Here is a 26,748-nt window from a genome sequence, read left to right on the forward strand (position 1 = left end):
AGAATGATGTATTACAGGGAGTATTACAGCTGCATTTATTTCTGTCAGTATCCAGAGGATTATTGCATTCATAATATTATTGCTTTTTTTCCCTGAAAGTACTTTATAATTTTTAATTAATATAAGAAATTTTCTATATATGGTAATGTTCTCTTAACATATTTATAAGACAATGTCAATTCAGGGTTTAGTTGACATTTTTGACGTTTCGATTCGAACATGAACGTTTGAAACGTCAGACTTTACGGTTACGAAAGTTAAAAATTATATTAGGATTGTATTTAAAATAAAATAAAAATAATGAAATATATATCAGTTACCTTTATTTTATCTTTAGTATTTGCTGTATACGTTATTAATACAATATGGACATTAACTGAAATATTTATACCCCCGGAGTGCAGTCGTGGCGAAAGATGTTTCTCCTCTTATTTAGCTTCAAATCCGGTGCAGCATCTTGTACTATACACCTCAGTGAAGGAGCATCCGTATCAAAATGGAATGTATGCAGGTTCAGTAAATAAAGTGCATACTTCCTTAAAATTTGACTATCGGAATCCAGCAACTATGTAAGTCATACTAAAAAAACCTGCCAAGAAGCTTAAAAAATTGCAATTTAATTACAGTGTAGTTCTTTAATAAAAAGTTCGTAGATTTAGTAAAAAGCTTATTTTAAAATGGTACATTAATTATAAAATTGTTAATTACACATTTGTTGTGCAGAATTGTAACTTTAAAAGTGCCTCGTAAGACGCGAAACAACGGCACACTGTACATGCACGCGGTGTTGCTTGATGAGAGACGTCTATACGACAACTTTGAGGACATATTCCGAACTGAAGCTGTTCACACGCTCCCGCTGGTCACCTACACAGAACCACAGGCGGCGACATTCAATCTACTGCAGTCAAAGGTCTGGAATATTTCTGTTTGTTTGTTTCATTGATTCTGAATTGTACAGCATGTAAGTTTAATGAAATAAATGAAATATTGATGCTTGTCGTAATAAATTGTAATGTAATTAAAAAATCACATGAAAATGTATAAATTAACTACACTCATTTTACTTATTATTTACATATTTTGCTCTAGGATGCCAAACTAGGATGATAAAGGATGTGAGCCCCTAATTTATTATGCTCATTTTTCATTTGCAGGTTGAAGAACCAAGTAAAAAAAGTAATAACTTGCAGCTTTATGCTCACATAGCTACCATAGCACCGCTATCTATTCTAACAGATAACCTGAATCTCCCTTATAAAAGAATCCCCGGTGACCTATATCCCTACTTGAGGTAATTAATTTAATATTGTGTTACAAATTTAAAAAAAATACTAGTTTTAAAATATATTTTAGCTTTGTGACAATATTTAATACTATCTTATAACAGTAGTTATGCACTGTAGTTGTTCTTATTAATGACATTTTTGAGTAATTAACAATCTTTGATTAATGCTGTTAATAAACTTATTTTATTTTTATTAGAAGGTGTCATATTATATTGCACATTGTTTATATGACAATGCGCAGTATACATTTTAGTGATTTTGTGTTATTCATAATTATCTCAAGTGTATCGCATATAAGAGTAGCTTGTCTTTAAATCATTCCTTAAAATGTTTGCAGAGTAAGAGAAGAAAAGTTCCTGCCAATAATTCAACACAATGTGTTGAAATCTCGAATGTCTCATTTACAACTGTTAAACAGCAGCACTTCAGAGGTGAATGTCACAGTGAGTGTGTCGCCAGCGTCCTTTGGATCCCTCCGCCTGGCGCTGCATGTGCGTCTTGCACTGGAGCAGCTCCACACCCTTGGGTTCAGCGAAAAAGATGTTGATGATGTTAAAGGAATATTCGCTGATACTAATCTCTACCTGTTGTCTGCTACCGTCATGATTGCAAGCTGTCATGTGAGTGTTAAATGTATAAATATCTTATATTGTCAAAAATTAGTAGTGTCCATGTTGACCACTCAACTAATGAAAGAGAAAAACAATTATAGTGGCATATTAGTTGCCAGTTGTCCTAGTAATTTCAGTAACAATAGTTAATTATGCGAAAAATACTGTAGAACATTAAATATTTATGAATATGTTACATGTAAATTAACCACAATACATATTTTAAATCTACTTTACATTTTAAATGAAAATGTTTTAATTTTTATGACAATAATGCTTGTGTTGCAAAGCTTCATATTTTTAAACATGTTCATCATATATTTATTGTGTATTTTGACCTGTACCTGACCTATATTTCTTACAGAGTCTGTGAATGTTTACTTTTGTTTATTGCAGCTGTTATTCGACTTCTTGGCGTTCAAGAATGACGTGTCGTTCTGGCGTCGCAAGCGCTCCCTGGCGGGATTGTCAACGCGCACGGTGTTGTGGCGCGCCTTCTCACAGCTGGTCATCTTCTTTTACCTTCTGGATGAACAGACCTCGATGTTGGTGCTTGTGCCAGCTGGCATCAGCTCTGTTATTGAGGTAGGTTCTATAACTTTAGTTGGGTTTGAAGGGTCTTGTGTGGTTTAAGGGTCTGTGCTGACTGACGTCATTATAACCTTGACGGACGTCGATATGTCGATGAATAGAATACTAACTTTACAGTATGAAAATCAAATTAATAAATTGCTACTGTGGCGCGTGACCATGGCGTACAAGTAGGTGTAGCAGTAACCAGTGGCGCACTAAGGTCGTCGAAGGCCCGGGCGGAAAGTGGCCTCGAGTGTAAAATGTTGATTTGATTTTACAAAATTAAAAATGTCTCATAAATTTACTTCGGCACAAATACGTATTTTAGTGATGGTGATGAGTCCGGACGACGTTTTTTGGCTAATAGCAACAATATTTGGGGTCCCCCCAGGACCGGAGGTCCAGGGCGGATGGCACCTTCCGCCCTCCCTTAGTCCGCTAGAAGCAATAACGTCTAAGCGAAATCAAAGGGTCATAGCACCTTGTTAACACGTGACGTGTGTCCCCAGCTGTGGAAGGTGACGAAGGTGCTGCACGTGCGCGTGTCGCTGGCGGGCGGGCGGCCGCGGCTGTGGCGCGCGGCGCCGGCGGCGGCGGAGCGGCGCACGGCCGCGGCCGACGCGGAGGCCATGCGCTACCTGGCGCGCCTGCTCTACCCGCTCTGCGCGGCCGGCGCGGTCTACTCGCTGCTGTACGAGCCGCACAAGGGGTACGTAGCGTGTACGTTGTGACTGGTCACAGGTATACTGATATTATATATGGTCATAATCCCTGTAGTACCGGGACCAGAATTGGCCGGGGTTGAGGTACCGAAAGAATCGGAGCTCGAACCGCCCGCCAACAATCCTGAGAAGGACGGCTGTATGTGTGGTCGCATACCGTCGTGTACACCAGACGGTGTGTCACACGTCATGCTGGTTTTTATCACTTTTCAAACTCTTTTCTAACATATAATAAAAATATTTTTCTACAAAAATCCACTTTGTGTCTCCCCAGCTGGTACTCGTGGGCGTTGCACAGCGTTGTGAACGGCGTGTACGCGTTCGGCTTCCTGTTCATGTTGCCGCAGCTTTTCGTGAACTACCGGCTGCGCTCGGTGGCGGCGCTCCCGTGGCGCGCCTTCATGTACAAGGCGTTCAACACTTTCATCGACGACGTGTTCGCCTTCGTCATTACCATGCCCACCGCGCATCGTGTTGCCTGCTTCCGGGATGATCTGGTCTTCCTCGTATACCTGTATCAGCGGTGGTGAGTATAATACATAAACTTCTCAAGGTGGTAGATCCCTTTGTTGTTCGACTCCGGCGGCACCACCGCCACACCTATTTCTGCCTCATAACAGCAGTGTTAAACGCTACTGGTTTGAAGGGTGTGATAAGGGAGACATACTTTTCCGAGGCATTTCAGCTTTGTCCTCAGCAGTAGCGGCGCATCTGTGGTCGACCTCAGGTAGAAATATTTAATCCTATGAACCCCAGATTATTACAGATGCCCATGGGTGGCAATAGCCACTTATCATCAGGTGGACTGCATGCTCGTCTGCTACTCCTATTATTGTAAAAAAAAAAGATACTTTCAACAGTCAGTTAACACCTCCAAACCGCCATGAAAAAGTTTTTAACGTTTCAACATTTCGGTATATAAATTTGTATTGATGTGAGTATTTCATATGGAAGGAGAAGACTGGGTATTTTCGACAATAACATAGTACGTGTACGAGCAGTGCATGTATGTACGTACAACTTTGTCAATGTCTTGTCAACTTTGAAAATCATGTTTTGATATCATGTAGATATCCATGTTATCTTTAAAATATAGGTATTTTGAAATCATACTCGGACTTCCATTTACTTTGTTAGGGAATTATCTAGTACCATTATATTTTCCCAGGTTATACCCAGTTGACAAATCCCGTACCGACACAGCGTCCAGTATGGATGAGACGCCAGAGGAGGAGGAACCTCTGAAGCCTAAAGATGACTAAACTAAATATATTAACCAAATAAAATAGCTGCTTTACGGTAAGGTTCTAATGGATCCAGAAACTTTGTTGCTACAATGTCTATATTTAATACGGAACATTCCGTGGGTTATAGTACTGGTATTTCTATTGTAATTCCAGTAAATTATTATTGATAGCTATTGTATAGATTTAAATTGTAGTTATGCCCCGACTGTGTATATCTGTATATACTTTCAAATACATTAAAAGATGGATGTTACAATTTATAGCATGATGAACATTGGGAAAGTATTAGACTGGTTGTGTATTTTGTTTATAAAGCTTGTAATTAATTGTAAGGCGTTGAAACAAAAACACACAAAAAAAAAATTGTTTTATTGTCAGTGTGGTAATTTTTTTAAAATAAAATGTATGTATGAAAGTTGATTTCGGTACGAGTAAAACAAACAATTGTAATATTATTATCGCGTTAATTACTTAGTTTTTTTAAACGCATATCATTAATTAAGTGTCAAAAATTTGCAAGGTGCATTTATGATTTAAATCTATGACAAACTGTGTTAATATTATCTGAAATTGTGCAAAATTATTAAGGAATTGGTTAGATTTTTTTCTGTCCGTCCATCTGACCATATGATATGATTTTAACAAAACGCAGTTTAAATTGTATATTGGTTTGCCTAAAGACGCTATTTAGAACATTATTTGTAAAAAAAAAAATTAGGTATTGAAATTGTCATAAAAAGGTATACTTAGAAGAATTGACATTTATTGTAAAAAAAGATACCAATGAGTTTATACTGATGCTTTTTATAGCGTAATGGTTGGCATTATTTCGCATCCAAATGAGGAGGATGTTAATTTTACCCGCTAAGGGCGTATATGTCAATCTGAAGTGCAAAATGGTTATGGAGAAAGAAATTCTCATAAGTCGATGACCCCGATATGTTGTAAATCTTCTAGTTACGTTAAAAAGCAATATGGAGCACATTCGGTTTTTGGATGGATACTCGTTAGTGGGAATATTTGTGACTGCTGTAATCAAGTAAGTGCAGTCTGCAGCATACAGTATTAAGTGCAGTCTGTGTTGTAACATGTAACACTCATTTAATCTTTAAATGTGTCTATCGGTCGTTTCAAAACATCTGTATTCAAGTAACCCGCGTCTCCAGTCTACCCCAGACCATCTTGGCTAGGCGTTGACCTACCTTCTAAGACTATGGTAAATAACTATTTGGAAGACAATGTCGAATTTAATCCATTTGTCGTCTTGAAGAGACTTGCTTTTATAGGCCGTAACTACTTGCCCACGACCTACTTTCTGTAGGTTCATTCATAACCTGCTCAGAACATTCATTCCAAACCACACGTTTAAGAGTCCTTGACGGCCAAAAATTAAAAAAGTAAAAGTAAGAATATATTTAAATATATATTTTATATTCATTGGAATTTAAATACATAAATTAATGTATAAGTACATTAGGTGGACTGTTCTATGTAATTTTAAACATTTGGATACATTTACATTAAGTAAGTTATTTATGTCGAGGTTTGTATCATGAATTAACTTCGATGAGGCTAAATTTTATACCAGTGCTAATAGGATACAGTCAGTTCCTTACAAGCCAAAGTATGTAAATGTATTATGGTTTGCTTAATAATTCGATTATAAATAATTATTATTTTAATATGATTCTATTATTTATTAAAAAGTTAATTTACTACAAAAACTAAGGATTAAAAAATGGAATTTTGAGTTAAGATATTGTAATTATCATTAACCTATTTTTTGTTTAATTTAACTGTTTTATAATACTAGTTGCTCAATTATTACTTTATATAACGTTTTGAGGGTTATATAAATAAAAATTCGTTGGTAATGATGAATCGAACTTAATTGGACAAATTTGCTGAAAATTTCTGGTTGATCTGTAGATAATCTAAAAACTGCTACATTCCTATATGTTGATGTATCTTTTCTTGTTTTACTAGATGTGTACTGTAAAAGTTGATTATGGTTAGTTATTTTGAGAGCTAGGCTGCAATCTCTTAAATAGTATACAAAGAAAATCTGCATTTTCCTGGTAATTATAAAGCTAATGTAATAAACTTCTTCCACTAAACTAATAATAAACTTCTTCCAAAGTAGGAGTAGGTATTTCCAACCATTACTGATATTATAGATTTTTTTGAGCAATGCGTCGAAAAATAATGTATGATTAGGTAATTCATTTAAAAAAGAATTTGTTAAATATAATTCTTTGTAGTATTTATTGGATATGTTTATACATATTATGAATGGTCACGATATGGGCCTTTAGGCTAAATTCAATTATATTCTTATGTGGTTACATTACAAGTTACAACGCATTGGTAATAACGCCATGCATAATGTTAATTAATGTTATGTTATTACACTTGTTAATTTTCTGTTTTTATTACGCTAAGTATTAGAAAAGATTTATTGAGCATACATAAGTATGTATAATCTGACCCGATAAAGATTGTATTCCAATATGGTCGAATTTTTTATGAAGCGAAAAGCAGATATATTGGATCAGAATCTTTATTGGCTAAATCCTTCATCCATCTAGATATCTATATTGTGCATTTGTAATTTTTTTGTTATATTTTGTATTCTTAATTAAAATTCCATAGTATGTATGGTTTCAAACATGATTAATGTTATACGATTATTATTTATATTAAAAACTTATTATTAAAACACATTTCAATTATATTTTAATGAAAATATAGTGTCTCCAACTATTACGAGTAATTGTTATTACAATGAAGATGGTAGTTAATAATCATGTTATTTTTGATGTGTTGCCGGGTGCACCGTGATAGCTTATTTTTATATACAATGATTTCTTTTATTTTTAATATAAATGACGCACAAATATGAGGATTGTATTGGTCATCAGAAAGTATTGAATCCCAGATTAAAGGAATATACAACCGAAATTGTATTTATCATTACTATATTTAGGGTAATGTAATTATTTTAGTTGGTGTTATTTATCATTAACATTAATGATAATTATAGAGTAGAGTGTTAGTAATGAATTTGATGCATGAAAGAGCTTCTGTCGACCGGTTATATACGTAAATAGATAGTCAGTGTATTTATTTTCTATTATAATGAAGCAAGACTTATGACCTTATGACCGAAGTTACGTTTCATCTTATTAAAACACTTATTTAAAATCTTTATCTTAAAAAGCTATTTTGTTTATAATTTTTTCATTTTTAAGACACCGCGTGACAAACGACTTGTTAAAATCACCGAAATACCCGATTTTTCTAGTACCTATGTTGTTCAAAATCATTAAACAAGTTTAATTAAAAATAATAACCACATACGAGTAGTTTGTGTTTTCATATATTAATTTCATTATAATTATTGTACCTAAATAAATATCTGTTTTTCTTTTCATGTTATTATTTCTAATAATGTGTCGGGTATTTTGATTTTGTAATACACACATAGTCTAAGATTAGTACTAATCTATGTAAATGGTACCTACTTATAGAAGACTTGCTCAGTCTTTGTACTTTTTTATTCCGGTTCAGAAACGAGTTTATAAGATGAATTGAAATTACCGTCGTAGATTTGGGTATTTGTGTGCTTCTCTGCGTGGGCTAAGAATGTAGACCACTTTTACTTTCATAAGTTATTCTAGTTCGTCAGAAGGGCAGTTCTTGACAGAATTTTAATATATACTTATAGTTTGCAAGAACAATATGGGAAAGAAATAGTTGTATGTATCTATATCTTATTACAGAGACGTATCTTCGGTTAAAATATATGGATTTTGGTCTTGTAGGAAAATTAAACTAGTGAAAATATAATTTTATTCATGATTATTCTATATATTTTGTGAACTACAATGGAAATCGTGTAAAATGTTGGCTTCATGTTTTTTAATAAAGATTTTTATTGATTTACAATGTTTTTTACTTAATTAAATATTCATATTTTTGTAAAGTGTGGATACTTGTGAATACAATAAATATATTTCTTCTTTTGATGAGCTAATTTCCTGTGTTCTGTATTATAATATATTGATATATTCTGTTTATATACTTAAATGTGTTGTTAAAAGCAAATATAAATTGAAACACGATTACGTGGAAACTATAATAGGAAATATAAAACAATGCAGTGAATCTGTATAATTGTGTTAATTTTTCTACTTTTTAATTAGAAATTAAACTTTTTTGAATAATGTTAATAGTAATAGTTTTTAGGGACTTGGACCTTAAATCCTGCATAAATATGAAGCTAAATAAAACAAATTAAATTATTACACGTCATTCCTTCTGTATGTACCGGTATTCAAATTCTTGAGCATCTGCATGGGCAAAAAGGGTACCCATGAGAGGAACCCATGACATCGAATAATCATACCCACCTCCTATTGCAAATATGGAAAATTAAAGCTTAGGAGGATAGAAAGTACTCTGACATATCATCCTGTTAGGTCACCTTTTAACTTTAGGAAAATCCATGTTATGGAATTACATACAACAAATACGTATATTTGTCTTGGAATATGTGTAAGCACCATAAATATTCTATTAGTGTTACGTATGTTAACAATACGCATATTATAGTTCAATTAAACTGATAATCATAAAGTGGATACTTATTACTTATCTCAATAAGTTTGGCTAGATACAAGCGGAATAGCTGATTACAGCGATCGCGGGACCTGATTTCAACATTAATTAATTCAATCGTTGTCACTACTCAGTTGTGTGCGGACGTATATGAGAATATCAATGATTATCCTTTAATGCGAACCGATGAGCCAGAGTGAAAACATAAGATGTTCCTTGATCTATTAGAAGTTCTATCGCTGGCAGGCCTGAGTACATCAGCTGTGGTGCTATACTTAATATTTGTGAGGAAACCATCCGGTTTGAAAGGACACTATAATGAACCAGGTAACTCCTAATAAATTTATCTTTCTGGTTATCGGTATTACAAAATGTGACTAACGATAAGCCGATTATAGTGATGTGATTACAAAGATCGGTCCTACAATAGGATATAACATAATTTGTTATTATGTGGGTCCAATTTATAATTTTATGTGCACAAGAACCTTTCACACTTTAGCGGTTTTTAATTCTTGTAAGTAACACAAAAATTAAATACCGGTCAAATTAAATTTGTTCAGTTTATACAATACCTACAGCTTAGTCCATAAACAAAAATAAATGTTGAGTAATAGAATATCATACATGAGATCACTTTTGTTCTTTTTTACACTTTTTGCTACAAACTATACATAAGTACCTATCATTACACCACTTATATGCCTTCTGAAAATTATAAACTTGCATTTAAACATATAAACCTTAAAAGTGGTAGGTAGGTACATATTTTTAGTAAGATTGAAGTAGCCGATCTCCGATAAGTAGTCTCCACGGACATTTGAAACGTAGCATTCCATGGACATTTGAAACCTCCTCTATATAGAACGTTCTACTTGAAGCTGATGATGCGTTACCACTCCTGAGGGCTTAAGGTGGTCGCTTTATATGTACCTACCTATGTCAGCTGGCGTCCACACTATTAGCAGATAGCATATATTAGCAGACATTTTGTTTACAAATTGGCGGAACTATTTCATATAGTATGGTGATACTATAATTAGGGTAAATAAAGTATGTTATCGTTGTATATAAATAATTGAATATAACAAAATAATTATGAGCTACACATATTATAGTAGGTAATTAAATACATTTGGGATGTATTATTCAGATTGCGTTTTAAGAACCTCCGCTTCCTCCAAGTTCCATGGTCTCGTATAATAACGAATTCCATTACTCTCGCCTGGTAATAGTTGGGGAGCCCCAGAGGGGATTTCGGGAGTATCTTACACAGTGTAGAGTATCCTAAAGCATAAATGCACTTTCTATGTCGGGGGTTCGCACAGTCAATAAAATCGATTACTGGACATGCTCGAGCGCGGTCAAATTTCTTTTTAATATGAAGGAAATAATGCTAGAAAACGGGAAACATCATAATTTGCCGATTACCCCACGTCGAAGTAGTGAACGTAATAGTCATTTTGAAAAAAAAACACCCTGTATTATTATGCTATCTGATAGTGTCACTTATTAGCATGAATCCCTGGGAAATAATGATGTATCACAAACTAAAGGAAAAGGCAATTTTTTAGGAAAATACATTATTCTTCATACATTCTCATACTATTTTTTTTTTCAAATCGTCAGAATAAGAAAACACCCAACTAAATCGAAAAATATCGTATAACCTTTTCTTCATTGTAACGTCTAATCTACACAATCGTATAGGTCCCAATGACGCTCGAGTTTCTACACATTTAGCATCATGGGCTCCCCTACTATAAGCGGTTTGCCACAAAATATTCTAATAACCTTGGAAGTTTTGTTACACCTATTCATGGGAATATCTGATAATTATTTGTAATACTACTAGACTTTGTAATACTACTAAAGAAATATATTTAGGTAGTCATGTTAAATTAAATAATGGGGACACGTTTCCAACGTTGTCGAAGGTACAACTGCTAAAGATGTGTAATAAACATAAGGATAATTAATATTCCAAGCTAGTTAGTTATGGGTTTCAGTTGGATCTTTTGTTTACTTTGCGGTTTATGGAGTAAAATGATGACTAGTAAAAATAACTTTACAGTTGTAGATGTACCTATTGTCACTAGATACCGTCATCTTCCTAGTTTCTTCTGAATTGAAAAAGAGACTTCGATTTGTTTCTCTTGATGCGCAATACTTACTTTTAACTATTGCGCACCAAATTGTCAGTCGTTTTGGACAGTGCGACAATTTTGACCATTTTCGATTCATTCTTCTATCCTCAGGTTGGAATTACCCGCTGAAACTATTGTGGTCTAGGTACGCAGTGAGGAAATGGAAGGCGAAGCTGTTGAGACGTAATTTAGATGAATATCCGCTTAAGAAACTTTCTGATGGTTGGGATAGTGTGGTGTTACGGGCGTCGGCGCCTGACGGCACGGCGCTCATGTTGGGGATTCGCAAGCTATGCGGACGGAAACCTTTAGCAGAGATCACTGTATTCGTTAAATTATTAGACGGAACCATCTACAGGTTGCCTCGTAAGTTCCGATGTATTCTAATAAGCTAGTATGTAGTAATTAACTGATATTAGTTACAAAGGCGGGAACAGTACCTTCCTGTTTCTAGCTAGGTAAGTGCACCAATCACTTAATTAAGGCTAATTAGGGTATAGGCATACCTACTGATAGGATACCTTTGATCAAAAATGTCTTACAGCATGTGATCTATTGCTAATTGGCTATTCTAGTAAATGTCTAGATTACGTAGTTAATGAAGTGCCTATTAATAGTCAGACAGAAGGTTTCGAAAATATATTTTAGAAAATATATTCGACGTAAGTATTTTTGCAGTAATACGAGTACAAAATATACTGTAGGTATATATTTTCGATAATAACTGACTGAAACCTTCTTCATTACATCTGAATTCTAATGACTTCCGCCCCAAAAAAAAACTTTTACCATTGCTGATTTTTTTTTTATTTCAAGTGAATAAATGATGTGTTCATTATAGAGCACCCCGAAACGGCCATTGGAGCTTGGGAAGACGTGGCTGATGGCTGGAGTGCTGGCGGGCTGAAAATTCAAGTAATAGAGCCTGAAAGACTAAGGCTCCTATACAATGGCCTCTTAATTAAAGACGGAGAGAAGTCTGCACGACACGTCAAACTCAACTTTATGTACGTATATCATTAAGGAGGTGTTTAATTTATGCAAATATTTGCAGCTATATAACTCGTGTTATAATACATCCAATAATGGTTGAGGTAAATACAGTGTAATTACAAGGTAACTAAGACTAATTCTTGTTTAAATAGTTCGCCGGTAACGAATCTATTCCTGATTTAAAATAGTAACTTTCGAGCTGTTTCCTATTGTAAGTTTAAGAAACATCATGAGCTGCTATGTAAGTAAAGATAAATAAGTAAGATTTATTTTAAACGTTCGAACCTAGCCCACAAAAGTAAACGTCAGGGATCCAATTAATTAAATATGTATTATAGGTAAAGAAAACTTGTACCTACGTAATAACTTAATATGCTTTAATACAATTGTATTTATTTGGAATAACCTTGGCAATTTTATTTATAATTGATTGATATTTCAGATGGTCATCTGCAACGAGTGCCGTACGTTTCCCTGAAGACTGGAGCAATTCGCTAGCTGCTCAGGCGCTGGCCTTAGAGCCCTGGAGAGATGGGCTCTGGGCGGACATGCTGTAAGTCAATTCATGTTTTCCTCCTAGCTGAACTAATACTAATTTTCTAACATTAAGTCTGCATTATCCGGTAAGAGTGTATGTACGAGTTGATTACGAGAAGATAATTATAACTTGTAGGCTACTTAAGTCGTCTTTACCTACGATTATAATTCATGTCTTTTGTCTTTCTAGTTTTCCATAATAATAGGCACTTAAGATCGATAAATGAGTACCTATTTGACGTTGTAGCCATGTAAATTGATGACTTGTTTTATAAAATAATCGTATAAATATGGTACTTTAGATTAGGTACCTACCCGTACATAGCTGTAGAAGGACCGCAAGGTTAATTTATAGCTTATAGAAATTTATATAAGTTTTCAAAAGAAACACAGAAGTAATTTTTTTTTTTAATTATTGTTAGATTAAAAAGTAAATATAACAGTGAAGTATAGGTGAGGACAAAGGAGAATAGGAATTTTAAAATATCAAGCAGACCATATTTTCGTCCGATATTATGTGGCTGGGCTAACATTTATTCCTTAAACATAACATAAACATAAGAAAATAAACTTTATGGTAAATAATCAGACTTAAATATTATTTTATGTAATAGTCAATGGATACGTGTATTGTTTTAATAGAAAAAATCTTGAAGACAGAAGTTGGTTGCAATGGGGCGCAATACAAGGGCGTTTCCAGGCTCTGGATGATAATGGGGCTCCTGTCGAGAGCGAGTACTTAAGGATGCGGGGGATTCGGGAACGTTGCTGGAACTTCAAGGGCTACAAGGGTCTGAGACGAATCATAACAATAATAGCTTCCGCTTCCGACGGGACTGCGGTGCAAATCCGGGCGATGTCGTATAAGAACACCATTACGCAGTAAGTATTCTTTATTTCACAAAAACTTTTCGATTAATATTATACCAGCTCAAACACAGTATACATCTTTTATTTCGGGGTAGTTACCCCTAACTCAGGGAGATAGGGACTGCACACCACCATATGGTCCTTCGAGCCGGATATGAACCAGCGACCTATGGATCTAGTACTGTTTTAGGTACCTACCTAGTAAGCGCAACAGCAATATTGTGTCTTTAAATCTTTTGGAAATTTTATTCAAGAGTCGACAATAGGCGAGCGGAAATGCAAACAGTAGTTAGGATATAGATATTAGATATCCAGTCTACGATACGATATGATAGTAAAACTATAATTAAAATCTTTTATCTGTTGATTGATCTGACTGAATAATACTTACGACATTAAGGTTAATATAAAATTAATAAAAAAAAGGGTAGAAGAATTTTTTCTTTTTTTCTCCCGTTTACAACACTTGGCACGATGTATACTGCACAGCCTTCCGAGCAACGTTCGCATACGGTCCGGGCTGAAAATCAGTTGCCGAGATCCAATCTCGGTTTTTTTCTGAGCTCCGGAACCTTTTTCACAGACTTTAGCTGCAACACTTGGTTATGTATTTTGTTTGTTTTTATTTTTTAATTTACTTTATTATTTTCAGTTTTTTTTTTTTTTTATATATTGTGTAATTTTATTTCTTAAGAAAATTTAGTCAATAAGTTCATAATTAAGTTTGTGTTTCCATATGTGTATTTTTGGATTTCATTGTTTATGGTGTGTTATAATTTGTTGTTGTTGCTTAAGTTCTTGAAATAAATAATCTATCTATCTATCTATCTACATTGTAGGACACGCCACATGTTACGTAGATCTTATTGTTGATCAAAGACAGGTACACAAAATATAACAATCTATTATTCTAGACATGTAATGGTGTCTAATAAATACACACGCCATTCATGTTCTCTACGCTGATATGTAATTGCGCATGATTTGCCGTACCTAAAGTGGTTTCACCTTCAGCGGCTGACCTTCGTTTTTAATCATGGACTGGACCATGGCGATCTACACTGTTTGTATAATTGGACTATACTAGGGATAGATATTATCTATAGTCACAGTCGATTTAAAATCTAAACTAAATACAGATATTTACCAACTTCTACCTACTTTAATATGTAGGTCTTAAATATATTGTTTATCTGTTTTGGTAGGTAGGTATATGAATTTTGATCTTACGAAAAAAAAAATAGCAAACTCGACGGACGACCTATGGACTATTGTAATTCCGTACTAGAAGGGCAATGAATGACTGAATGAAGACTTTTTTATCTTGACAATCTTAACAAATTGTTAGTAAAAAAGTACTTTACGAAAAAATCTTATATTTATTATCAAATCTCGTATTCCATCCTTTCAGATGTATTTCTGGATGTGTCAGATTCCCCGACTATACGATTGAGTCTATAACTTCAACTGATTTGGTGATGAGCGACTTTTGCGAGACTCCCAACGCAATACCAAGTGCCTGCACGATAAATGTGAGCAGTAAGTTATCGAGAAGTTTCATCTTCATTGCACTGTTTGTATCAAGAAACATACTTAACATGGTATAGGGCGAATACCGTTATTTTTTACGAGAGGAAACCTTCAAAAGGTACCTGACGACGTGGGAGCGACGCCGGGTTATGTGGGATTTTTACCGCACTAAAACTCCCCCGGTGGCCGTCCTCAACGCTTGTTGGAGAACTCCGGGATCTCCGACGGAACGCAACCGGAGTCCTCCAAGCGCGATGCTCCGATCGGGCTCTGCTCTGGGGGGAGCACTTTTGGCTCCACCCACACCATCTGATGTTCACGACGTTATGCAACCACACATACCGTCGTCCTTCCCCGAAGTTGCTTGCTGGACTGTTCGAGCTCCCACTCTTGCCGCCCGCAACCTCATACGAATACCTAGGTTACAGTTACAAAATTGAAAGATATATTTAAACTCATACCATTAATAATAGGTATGCGCATGTTAAAACTCTTGGTAAAAACTACTAAGATAATTTATACAAAGAAAACCCCTGGGTGATGTAATATTCGTTACATGACCATAATAACATTGTATTTGTAGTAAAATGTTTTCTAATAAACTCAGAATCTATTAGGCCGTAAATCTTTTCATTTATGTATTTTTTTAAATGTTACTAATTTATACTTATCTTCATGCATATAATCGATTTTTTATAATTTTAAACAAGTTTTGTTTTTTACTTGTTTAGAGCATTCTAATGCCTTTTGCGTACGCAGTTGCAGTGCTTTTGTGTAAATTTGAGTGTGCTGGTGCGATATTACTTAAGAAAGATGGAGTTAGTTAATAGTTAATAGTCCATACTATTGTAAATATTTTACATTTAATATTGGTTTAATTTTACAGCTTCCAAACGGACCCTGAGAGTGATTTTGAGAATCAACGCGGACGGTGGGGACCTGTTCAGCGGCGTGCCGCGAGGTCAGGAGACAGTGTTCCGCACCGTGCTGGCAGACATCAACGGGAGACATGGAACTGGCATACTGGAACTTGGATATGAGGCTACAGGTTTTCATATTTACTATACTTGATATTTTATAACTTAGGACGAATTTTCTATAGTAACCACAATTAATAGAGACGCTATGGGTTCACTTTCCTATTAAATACAGTCCTAGTTAAAGTCCGTGCAGTTTTGCAATTAGTAAAGTTGACTTTCCACGTGTGTTTTCATCTGAAAGTACGACAAAAAATAAATTTGAGGGCAACAGAATCTGCATTTTCCTTAATCATGCGGTAATACTAAACTTAAAATGGCAAGACTTAAAATGGAAAAAGATCATCCGTTACAAACCTATTTAAGTAGTTTGGGACATGTCTTAATTTTTAATATCGTTGTCAGATAATGCTGCATTGCCATCAGTTCGACTTTCGCCTCCTAAATATCTTAAATGGTTGAATGAAAGTGAAGCGGGTACTGTTGGTTACTGCTTAGCGTTTGAAGAGCGCGCCGCCGCCTGTTCTGAGCTCGTTGGAGGCAAGGCCGCCTCGTTAGCTCTTTTAGTATCAGTACAAAACGATGAGGTATTTATGAATTAAGATTCATTTTATTTGTACCGATTTTAGTGTGCGAAATATTTTCGTAGGTTTGGCTGGTTAGTTAGATCTTAAACGCTGACCGAGTGCAAATCAGTGATTGTTTTAATATTTCACGGAGCATATCCATGGGTCGGTGGAGGAATGACGTTAATTATATTATTTATTCATTTTCCTTGAACAAAAATTATATTTATCACGTTCAATTTGGAAAAAAAATGTTCTTATGAGCACCTTACTTCCCATTCTGGTGAAATTTTAGACTTGATAAGATGATTTAGCATGTTAAGGTTATTTTAAAGATTATAGATGTATCCAAATCATCTATTATAATTATATTTCGATATAATTAATTATTAACATCTTTGAGGACTATCATTTTAGGGATACCGTGTTCCCCCAGGATTCTGTCTAACTAGCCGGGCTTGGGAAAAACATTTAGATTCGCATCCCGAATTAACAGAAGCTATAGTGAAAATACAGGATGCTAATGAAAACTACGAAGAAAGCCACTTCAAGAAACTATGTTCAGAGTAAGTAATAAAATTAGAAATAAATAAATTGTCGCCCGCTTGTTACCTTCCTCAGACAAGATTTTCTTTACTTTTTATCTTTTTCTTTTTAGAGCATCTGAACTGATTGCTTCTACGGAAATAACATCTGATGTGAAGCAAGAAGTGTTGACTCACTTGAAAGATTTAAGACACAAAGCTGCGGAACAGGGCTATGGGCCTGATCTACGATTTGCTGTTAGGTCTTCCGGTAATTTTCCTTTATTCGATTTTCTTCCTAACATTACGAAGGTGATTAATTGATAGGAGAAATATATAACCAGTAAAAAATAATTACGTAATACATAGTGTTAAGATATACATACCTGATTTAAAGATAATTGCTTTTTTTTTAAATATGCATGATAAAAAAAAATAATAGCTTGTTTTAAAAGTGACTATCTGTTGATGATCTACTTTACAATATGTATTTTAATCAGCTGTGGGAGAGGATAGTGAAGCGTTATCCGCCGCAGGACAAAATGAAACTATACTCGGATGCAAGGACGACGACCAAGTGCTACGCGGCTTACAGAAGTGTTGGGCCTCTATGTTTGCGTTCACCAGCGTTTATTATCGCAGGTAAAATGTACTTACTTTAGTGTACTCAAGAAGTTTTGTTTACAGTATTGATGAACATTCTTATAACTCAATTATTCACACACACTTTTGAGATATATCTGAATCGCTTTGTTGAATTGCAATGCACGAGAAAACGGCAAAGGCAAAAAGTAGAGGAATTAGTTAAAATGTAAATTGAGAAGAATCGGAAGCGTAAATATTATAATGTTAATAAAGCCAATATATACAGTGGATACTTGTGTATATAACGTCTAGAGACTGGAATCGTATAGCAAAGCTTAGTAAAGTGTTGCTTCGTGTAGCAATGTGTAGCCTTGCGTAGCGTCGTGTAGGATCACGTAGCAAGATCTAGCAATGCGTAACAACTATTCCTAAAAGGGAAGCAGCTCTTGCGTTTTAATGATTTTTTATGGATGCTGGCCGACTTGTAATGTTAGTCCTTAGTAGCGGCAATACACTTGTGGTTTCAGGTAGAACCACTTTTGACGGTAAGAACCACTAAGTATCAAGTGGACTGCTTGCACGTTTGCTATCTAAAAACTCAAAAAAACGTGCAGCGTCGCGCAGGCTACTACGTTATAATTACTTATCATTGTGTAGTAAACCTTGCATCGTGTAGCATTGCGTAGTGGCATGTAGCATCGCGTAGCAAGGCACCTACACCTTGCTACGCAGTGACCAATAGCAACCAGTGAGTGTGGTGTCGCAGACAGAACGGGCAGCGCGTGTGGTGCGGCTGCGGCGCGGCGGTGCAGGCGCTGGCGGGCGCGCGCGCGGCCGGCGTGCTGTTCTCGCGGCACCCCGCCGCCGGGGACCCCGCGCGGTTGCTCATCACCGCCAACTACGGCCTGGGGGAGGTAATTCTTACTACGTAACTGTTTAATTCGCGTTGCAGGTTTAATCAGACTGCCCTGCAAGGGTTGCGAATTCAATCCCCAGCTAGTTATTTTATCTAAATTCTAAATTATGAAACTAGATATTTGTTTTGACACGCTTAAGCTTAATATACTATTTTACCTTATGTAACGAAGTAACACATCCTCATGTAATGCTATTAGTATCGAAAGCATAATTATTCAAACTTTCATTCAATACACTAGTGAAAGTATATTCGAAACTTCCTTTTATTCACAGAGCGTAGTTTCTGGTGCTGTGGAACCTGATACAATTGTTGTAAAACGCGACGGCGATCAGCTCGCCATTGACAAAATCGTAGTCGGTTCCAAGACACAAAGGGTGACAGCTGGTGGAGAAGGAGTGAGCACAGAAGACGTGCCGGACGACAAACGTTCCGTGGCCTGTTTGACGGAAGCGGAAATATTAAGACTGGCACGGATTGGCGTGTCTCAGGAGGAGCTGTGGGGAGCTGCTAGGGATATTGAATGGGCCATTGGTAAGGTGAGCCTAAAGTATTTTATTTTATGCAATAGAAAACAACGAGTATCCTCTGTGCATAAACTTCCGCATCAGTCTGAGATTGAACATGTGTCCAGTGGAACTACATTCGTTCTCAATGAGGACTGCTCAAATGGCTGAAACTTCGAACGGAATTATGTAGTATACGGTTGTACAAAGTAGACTTTTAAATCTTTGGAACAGAACTTTACTTATTAAGCATACCACCACCCTCATCACCACCACCTCCACCATTGTCTTACGAGTATAACAGAACAATCAACGTATTTTTGCACAATATTATATGTTTTTTGATTTGTTTTAGTCTTTAAAAAACTTTACTAAATATTTGTGTCGTATCTTGACTATTTTCTAGGACGAAATATACCTATTACAAGCTCGTCCCATCACATCTCTGGAAAGATGGACTGAAGAGGAATTGCTACATGAAATGGATTTCCCTATAATGGCTGATGATGAGCTCACGACCTTTGCTAACACTGGCGAGGTACGATAGTTATTAGCTATGATTCTTTATTGTATGTTACATTGCAGTAAGTATTCATCAGCTGTCAGCTCTTAGAACCCTGCCTAATATTAGGATTGTTTTCAAAATGTTCTTAATTGGTTGCGATCACAACATTTATACAGGTTTATCATAGCGTATACACATTATTTCTACTATTACATGAAAAAATAAATTAATAGATATTTTACAGGTCCTCCCCAAGCCTTTCTCTCCATTGTCCTACGATCTGGTGAACGTGCCGCTCTCGTGGGCCACGTACAAAGTTATCTGCAGCAACGGAGACGGCTATGACAAGAGCATCGTCGTCACACATAATAGATTCATACTGGCACTTTATAATGTAAGAATTATACTATTAATTAAAATTTAAATATATTAAATGTAAAAGATATTTATTGTGGTATCTTTTTTTCTTTTAGTCGACATACCGAAGAGTTCCTGATAAGATTGACGTGGGTATTCGAATGCTGGACATGTCGATTCATGGCCATAAAGTTGCTACTGACGACATTCTCCAAACAGCTCTGCACCGGAGGCCATCAAATTTCTTCGATAGGATTTTAATGATGCTTCGAATGATTAAGGTTACTTAATGTTTCTTAATTCTTTCTTCATATAAGTAGAAAGAACGCATATGCTTACGTTAAATATAAAAATAAGTTTTGATTTTTAAGCGAATGTAGTTACCATTGATCACTCTGCGATGCGTTTTTACACATTTACTTATGTATAAGAATAGAATAACGGTTATATAAAGATAATAATTATCCTTTGCAGAAACTGTTTTGGTCGAAGAAAAATCTAAATTATACTATAAAAACTGTAGCCAACATGAAAATAGACACCGATACAAACGACCCTCACGTATTACTGAACAGATTAGTAAGTACTGAAAAGGATATGCAACAGAATTCCCTGCATCACCACGATACAAGTTCTGCCAGCACTTTTAGTCAATTTATTGCAATGAGTGTCCTGTTGGAAGGGAAACAAGGTAAAATAAATAAAACATTATATTCTACATTCTACATGTGTGATTTCCAAGAGCCTAATGATCTTTTAGATTTTAAGGATCACCAATGTCTTGACCACCAGAAGCATCTCTTAGAGAAGGATAATATTTGTTTGTTTAACATACAATATTAAAGTAAACATATCTGTATAAACACGAGGCATCAGACATTTAGTCCCTTTTAATAACTTAGGTTAAGAGTGGTCAAACAAATCTATTTATATGCAGAATTTGCTTGTAACTTTTCAGACTTCACTCTTGAGCAATGTAATGAGATTGGTACGCTGCTAAGTTCAGGCGATGTCTTATCAGCCGAGGTGCCACATGAACTTGCTAAACTTGCGAGGCTGCTAGATGAATCTGGTCGTGTAGAAGAATTCAGAGCTCAAGATCCTAAGAATGCCTTCGCTTGGCTTGAGCAAAATTTGCCCGAAATTCATCGTAATGTTAATGAATTTTTGGAACAACACGGATATAGAGCTATAATGGAGGTACAATCTATATGACCAATAAAATTCAAACGTGTGTCTGTGATTTCAAAATTACCTTATTTTCACAATAAATATTTTTGTCTTAAGTACATTAATTTTGTTTGCAGTTTGATTTGGTAACAAAACCTTGGGTTCTTGTACCTGAGGAGTTAATGAACGTTCTTGCTCAAATGAGACTAACCAAAGGCAGTAACAGTCCGCCGGCTAAAAGTGACGAGGAATTGATCAACTCATTGAAATCTCCTCAAAAATCTAGTACAAGGTGAGGAATAGCATAGTCAAGTTGCTTCTATAGATAAAGACCTATTTAAAAACAACTTTTGTATGACGTAGGTTGTCTTGGGACATGCGTAGATGGGCAACTCCTTTTTTTTTTTTTTTTTTTTTTGTCGAGGGGAAACCTTCAAAAGGTACCCGACAACGGGGGAGCGACGCCGAGTTATGTGGGATTTTTACCGCACTAAAACCCCCCCGGTGGCCGTCCTCTGCGCTGCGTTGAGGGCTCCGGGATCTCCAAAGTAACGCAACTGGAGTCCTCTTAGCGCGTTGCCCCGTCGGGCTCCGCCCAGGTGAGCTTGACGCTCGCCACACCATCTGGTGTATACGACGGTATGCGACCACACATACCGTCGTCCTTCCCGGGGCCGCTGGCCGGGCGGTTCGAGCTCCCACTCTTGCCGCTCGCAACCCCGGAAGCCCCCTTTTAGTCGCCTCTTACGACAGGCAGGAGATACCGTAGCCCTATTCTAGTCCCGGAACTACAGGGACAAGATGGGCACCTCCTAGGTCGATTGAAATTTGAAGGGATGGCTAAATTTTATTTGCGATTCTGCTTTTTGAAGGGGACAAAATAGGCAAAGAACTTGGTAGTTATCAGAAACCAGTCGTTAAACCCCACGAAATCCTTATATGTATGGTTTTTTTTTTTATTTTAAAGATTTAAAGATTTTAAAGATTTTTATTGAACATAAAACATTAATTCACAAATAGTAATTGTTCGTAAACGACTGCTATAGTTAAGAACTGTGACGCAGCCATTGACGCCCACCTCTGGACAATGAGGAAGTATGTTCTGCTTACTGAACTAATACAATTTTCTTTTACAACTATAATAAATATATATGATTACAAATACATTTAGTAAATTACGTAATTATAGTTACAATTTTAAGAAGAGAATAGCCAATAACTTTAATATATGTATGTGCATGTGTGCGCGTGTGTGTGTGTGTTTGTGTGCGTGTGTGTTTGTGTTTGTGTGTGTGTGTGTGAGAGTGTGTGTGTGTGTTTGTGTGTGTGCGCATGTGCGTATGTGTGGATGTATGTGTACTGTCATTTTCCTACTATAAGTGTTCACACTCATTATATGTGAGAGTTTTAAGATATTTTGTAATTTTTGATTTTACTTCCCAGTACGTGAGCGGATAAATATTGATTATTTTGTTAACTGTATTATAAACTCTAGATGCAATATAGTTATAGTGTCGTCTTGAAAGTGCTGTGCGCCCGTTATTCAATTTACAGATTCGACCAGTTCGCCGAGGATAATTTCTAAAAGGTAAGCTAAGGTGTTTTCGCAAGAGTATCTTTTGAAGGAACAGCTGTCTTACAGTTAAAACGTTGGCAATTTTATAAAGTTCTGTGGTAGAAAATAAAATAGGTTTCGATAACATCACTTTTAGCACTGCTCTTTGCGCTCTTTCCAAACGAAGGAAACTAGTTTTAACAGAGCCACCCCAGGCCGCTATACAGTAAGTGAGAACGGACTGAGTCAAAGAGAAGTATACAGTCATTAGAGTTTTCTGGTCCGCAACTGCTCTTAGGTTTTTAAAGACATGTATTAATTTCCTGACTCTAGACGTTGTTGTTTCGATCTGGTTCTTCCATGTCATCAGGCTGTCAACATATACTCCTAAATATTTAACACAAGATGTGTAAGTTATTTCGGGGCAGGAACAAGGAGTATAACCACTCGTGCACTGATGGGCCACCACAGGAAATGGTTGTTTCGGCAAATTTGAAGAATTAATAGCAAAGGTAGTGAATACAGTTTTAGTTAAATTAATAGTTAGTAAGTTACTATCTAACCATGAAATTACTGCCCTCATTGCAGCTTCAGCATGAAAGCGAGCTTCTTGCCAAGAAGCACCCTGAACGAGTACAGCAGTGTCATCTGCATAGGCGAATATTTTAGTGTGGTTTAAGGTCAAGTTACACAGGTCATTGACATATATAAGAAATAAGGTAGGTCCGAGGACACTACCTTGAGGAACGCCACAGGTCAAAGGTAACGCGTCACTTGTGTAAGGACGAATTAATACTCTTTGTTTTCGCTCGCACAGATAGTTTTTGAAAATGTCGAGGACTACTCCTCGTACTCCGATGTGCTCCAGTTTATTTATAAGTATGGGAATAGAGACTGTATCGAATGCCTTAGAGAGATCTAAAAATATACCAATAGTCTTATGTTTGGTATTAATGTTGCTTACAACAGTATCCGTAAGCTGTAAGACTGCATCCTCTGTGGATTTCCCTTTCCGAAAGCCATACTGATTGGTAGAGATAATGGAAAAGGTGTTAAGGTAATTTATTAATCTGTTATTGAGAATTTTTTCTATTATTTTGGAAAGCGTTGATAATACGGATATTGGGCGGTAGTTAGTAACACTGTGTGTATCTCCATTTTTATGTATTGGGTGTACGAGAGCCTCTTTGAATACCGTTGGGAAGACACCAGTGGAGAAGCAAAGGTTAAAAATATGCGTTATTATTGGTGTTATATGATGTCGAGCGGCTTTTAATAGGGATGAGGAGATGTTGTCCCAACCAATAGCACACTGTTTTAGACCTATAATCAATTGCTCAACTTCTTCATTATCCGTTTTAATCAGGGCCATAGAATTTACCATGGAATTACTTAACGATGGTGTAGAGCTGTTATCATATTTAGATGCGGTTTTAAATTTAGATGCAAGGTCTTTGCCAATATTACTAAAATAGTCATTTACAAAGTTTACGGATTGTTCGGGCGTAGCAGCTGTCTGAAGTAAATCGGTGGGCGTATTAATTTTAGCGTTGAAATTAATGATGTTTTTAATTACCTTCCATGTAGCTTTAGGATTATTCTTAGCTTTATGAAACTCCAACCGTTCATAAGCTTGTTTAACACGTTTCAACAGATTCCTGAGATAGTTTCTATAGCGCGTATATGTAATTTTGGCTACCTGGTTATCAGGGTCTCTTTTGGTGAGTTTGTGTAGGCGATCGCGATTTCGTACACATCGCAGGAGGCCGGCTGTCATCCACGGTTTGATTATGCGTTGTTTACTAGGAATTTTTACAATGCGTGAATGAGTATTAACTATATTCATTATAATATGTACAAATGCATTCGCTGCCAGCTCAGCGTCACTCATCGATAGAATAAATGAAAAATTAAATTCTTCGAGGTCTTTCACACAAGCACTCTCGTCATTAATTATTCTAGTGCAAGCAGCTTTACTCTTCCTAATATTCTTATTACAACTTAAAATTATTGGGGCATGATCTGTAATAAATGATTCAACCACTAGTGTGATACAGGGAGTATTCGTTTTTAGTAAAACATGGTCCAGGCAGCTTATTACTACAAATAAATGTAATTTATACCTAAATCCAAGTAATTATTTAATTTGTGAATAAAATGTGTGGTGTATATAAAATGTGTGATGTGACGTAATAATTTTTGTTTCTGATAAAGTGTTTATAAGGATTTGAAGCGCCTTCTATTGTACTCGTATCGTTTCAGGAAGGTCCTCCGCTGGATCCTGCCGCTGTGCCGGCGCACGGTGCGGCACCGCGAGGGCACGAAGGCGGCGCTGATCCTCGGCGTGCACAAGCTGCGGCTGGCCGCGCGCCGCCTCGCCCGCCTGCTGGTGGCGCAGTGGTACCTGCCGCACCTGGACCTCGTCTTCTTCTTCAGGCTTCATGAGCTACGGAAGTTTATTGACACAAGAGACCCAGCCCTACTGAAGAAGTGTGTATTAGATACTCTGTTTATTCTTCTCTAATTTTCTTTGTAGGTTGCAAATCTTGATATAAAATTCATCAGTCCATATCTTTAGTGTAAAAAATTGCAACTTTGGTAGATTTGATCATATTTTTCTTTCAGTAACTACTTAATTCGACAAAATCTTATGTTTTCGTTTCTTTTTTTTTCACTTTTTATAATTTTTGTCATCATACATATTTCCATCAAAAAAATTGTTTCTGCACAGAGCAATTCAACGGCAACAATATTACGACGGATGGTGCAAACTTAAATTTGCGGAACTCAACACTGGATGGGTGGAACCCCTTAAAGTTTTAGGGCCACAGGTAACATCCGGTGACGTCAAACTGGAGGCCACGCCTGCTTGCGGAGGCGAAGTTGTGGCAAGAGCATGTGTTGTAAAGGATCTTTCAGAGGTTTGTGCTGATCATGATTTTCCTACTTCTAAGTGAGATTCAAATATCATTATTTATCATCCCAAGTTTCTCGAGGCAATTTACCACCAGAACTTAAAATTAAAAAAAAACTTAGCTGACGGAAACTAATCTAATCTAATTGTTACTATTCCAGATTGGGGAATTAAAACAGGGAGATGTTTTGATTACACATTCGACGGACATTGGGTGGTCTCCTTACTTTCCTCTACTATCAGGCATCGTTACAGAGCTAGGAGGCTTAATTTCCCATGGTAAGTTATTAATCCTATTTTTAAAACTGCGGTAGTAGCACTAATAATGGAAAACGGAAAACGTTGTATCATAAAGATATAGTCTGTATTTTTTACACTTACAAATTTGTGGGTATTTTAGGTGCAGTGATAGCTCGTGAGTACGGCCTGCCGTGTATTGTTGGCGCAGTTAACGCTACGCAACTGTTTAAGACTGGAGACACTGTTCGCTTGACAGGCACCACTGGAACTGTGGAAAGAGTGCATGTCGCAAAAACTGACGAGAATCAAAGTTGATGGTTCAAAATAAATAAGTAGTAGTAGTACTAGCATAAATAAAATATTTAACTATTGAAATTATAAATAAGTAATATTTGTATAGAGAAACGGGTTAAAAAATAAAGATGTATAAATAATATAAATCTTTTAATAATAAATGACATCCAAAATAAAAAATAAAAACATCACAATCAAGCAAGACAAACTGTAACTCACCATGTCAAACTAATGAAGTCACCACAAAACATCACAATTGTATCACATGTTATAAAAAGGGTAATTTGAATATTCAAGAGGAAATTAAAAAAAATAACTTCATAATAGGTTATGAATGTGCATTACTATTATCGAAGTGATGGTTCCTGGTATGCTGTATCATCAGAACCGCTGTCTGTTAGCAAATCTTGCAAACAATTAGTTTACCATAATTTTCAAAGGTCTTATATCAGACGAAGTCAACTCCGCTAAGGAATTCAGACAATCTATCACAACTACAT

The 26,748-nt window shown here is 36.1% G+C and overlaps 2 protein-coding genes across 2 annotated transcripts; both read left to right on the forward strand.

Moving 5' to 3' along the window:
- The first annotated feature begins 205 nt into the window (after positions 1-205).
- LOC140754695 (lipid scramblase CLPTM1L) lies at positions 206-8,390 on the forward strand. Its single transcript, XM_073089746.1, has 8 exons — positions 206-569; positions 724-913; positions 1,158-1,294; positions 1,627-1,909; positions 2,297-2,485; positions 2,983-3,182; positions 3,470-3,721; positions 4,364-8,390. The coding sequence occupies exons 1-8, from the start codon at positions 301-303 to the stop codon at positions 4,455-4,457; spliced, it is 1,614 nt and encodes a 537-aa protein (XP_072945847.1). The 5' UTR covers positions 206-300; the 3' UTR covers positions 4,458-8,390.
- Positions 8,391-9,187: 797 nt separating this feature from the next.
- On the forward strand, positions 9,188-26,380 carry LOC140754705 (rifampicin phosphotransferase). The gene is made up of 23 exons (XM_073089757.1): positions 9,188-9,389; positions 11,321-11,575; positions 12,051-12,216; positions 12,645-12,755; positions 13,382-13,621; positions 15,021-15,148; positions 16,026-16,187; positions 16,522-16,703; positions 17,100-17,248; positions 17,341-17,477; positions 17,707-17,848; positions 18,558-18,705; positions 18,983-19,246; positions 19,620-19,751; positions 19,963-20,112; positions 20,192-20,356; positions 20,550-20,766; positions 21,034-21,275; positions 21,383-21,537; positions 25,063-25,290; positions 25,532-25,721; positions 25,876-25,993; positions 26,115-26,380. The coding sequence occupies exons 1-23, from the start codon at positions 9,272-9,274 to the stop codon at positions 26,267-26,269; spliced, it is 3,954 nt and encodes a 1,317-aa protein (XP_072945858.1). The 5' UTR covers positions 9,188-9,271; the 3' UTR covers positions 26,270-26,380.
- The last annotated feature ends 368 nt before the right edge of the window (positions 26,381-26,748 follow it).

The sequence above is a fragment of the Epargyreus clarus genome, unplaced genomic scaffold (genome assembly GCF_041222505.1).
Source record: "Epargyreus clarus isolate Ecla_fem2 unplaced genomic scaffold, WU_Ecla_fem_2.2 ptg000003l, whole genome shotgun sequence".
Lineage (NCBI taxonomy): Eukaryota > Metazoa > Arthropoda > Insecta > Lepidoptera > Hesperiidae > Epargyreus > Epargyreus clarus.

Excerpts from the sequence above, each read along its gene's own strand:
- LOC140754695 (XM_073089746.1), top strand. The coding sequence starts at position 301 with ATGAAATATATATCAGTTACCTTTATTTTATCTTTAGTATTTGCTGTA. Across the intron at positions 570-723 it reads TATCGGAATCCAGCAACTAT|AATTGTAACTTTAAAAGTGC; the intron begins GTAAGTCATACT and ends TTTGTTGTGCAG. Across the intron at positions 914-1,157 it reads TCAATCTACTGCAGTCAAAG|GTTGAAGAACCAAGTAAAAA; the intron begins GTCTGGAATATT and ends TTTCATTTGCAG.
- LOC140754705 (XM_073089757.1), top strand. The coding sequence starts at position 9,272 with ATGTTCCTTGATCTATTAGAAGTTCTATCGCTGGCAGGCCTGAGTACA. Across the intron at positions 12,217-12,644 it reads CACGTCAAACTCAACTTTAT|ATGGTCATCTGCAACGAGTG; the intron begins GTACGTATATCA and ends TTGATATTTCAG. Across the intron at positions 12,756-13,381 it reads GGGCTCTGGGCGGACATGCT|AAAAAATCTTGAAGACAGAA; the intron begins GTAAGTCAATTC and ends TTGTTTTAATAG.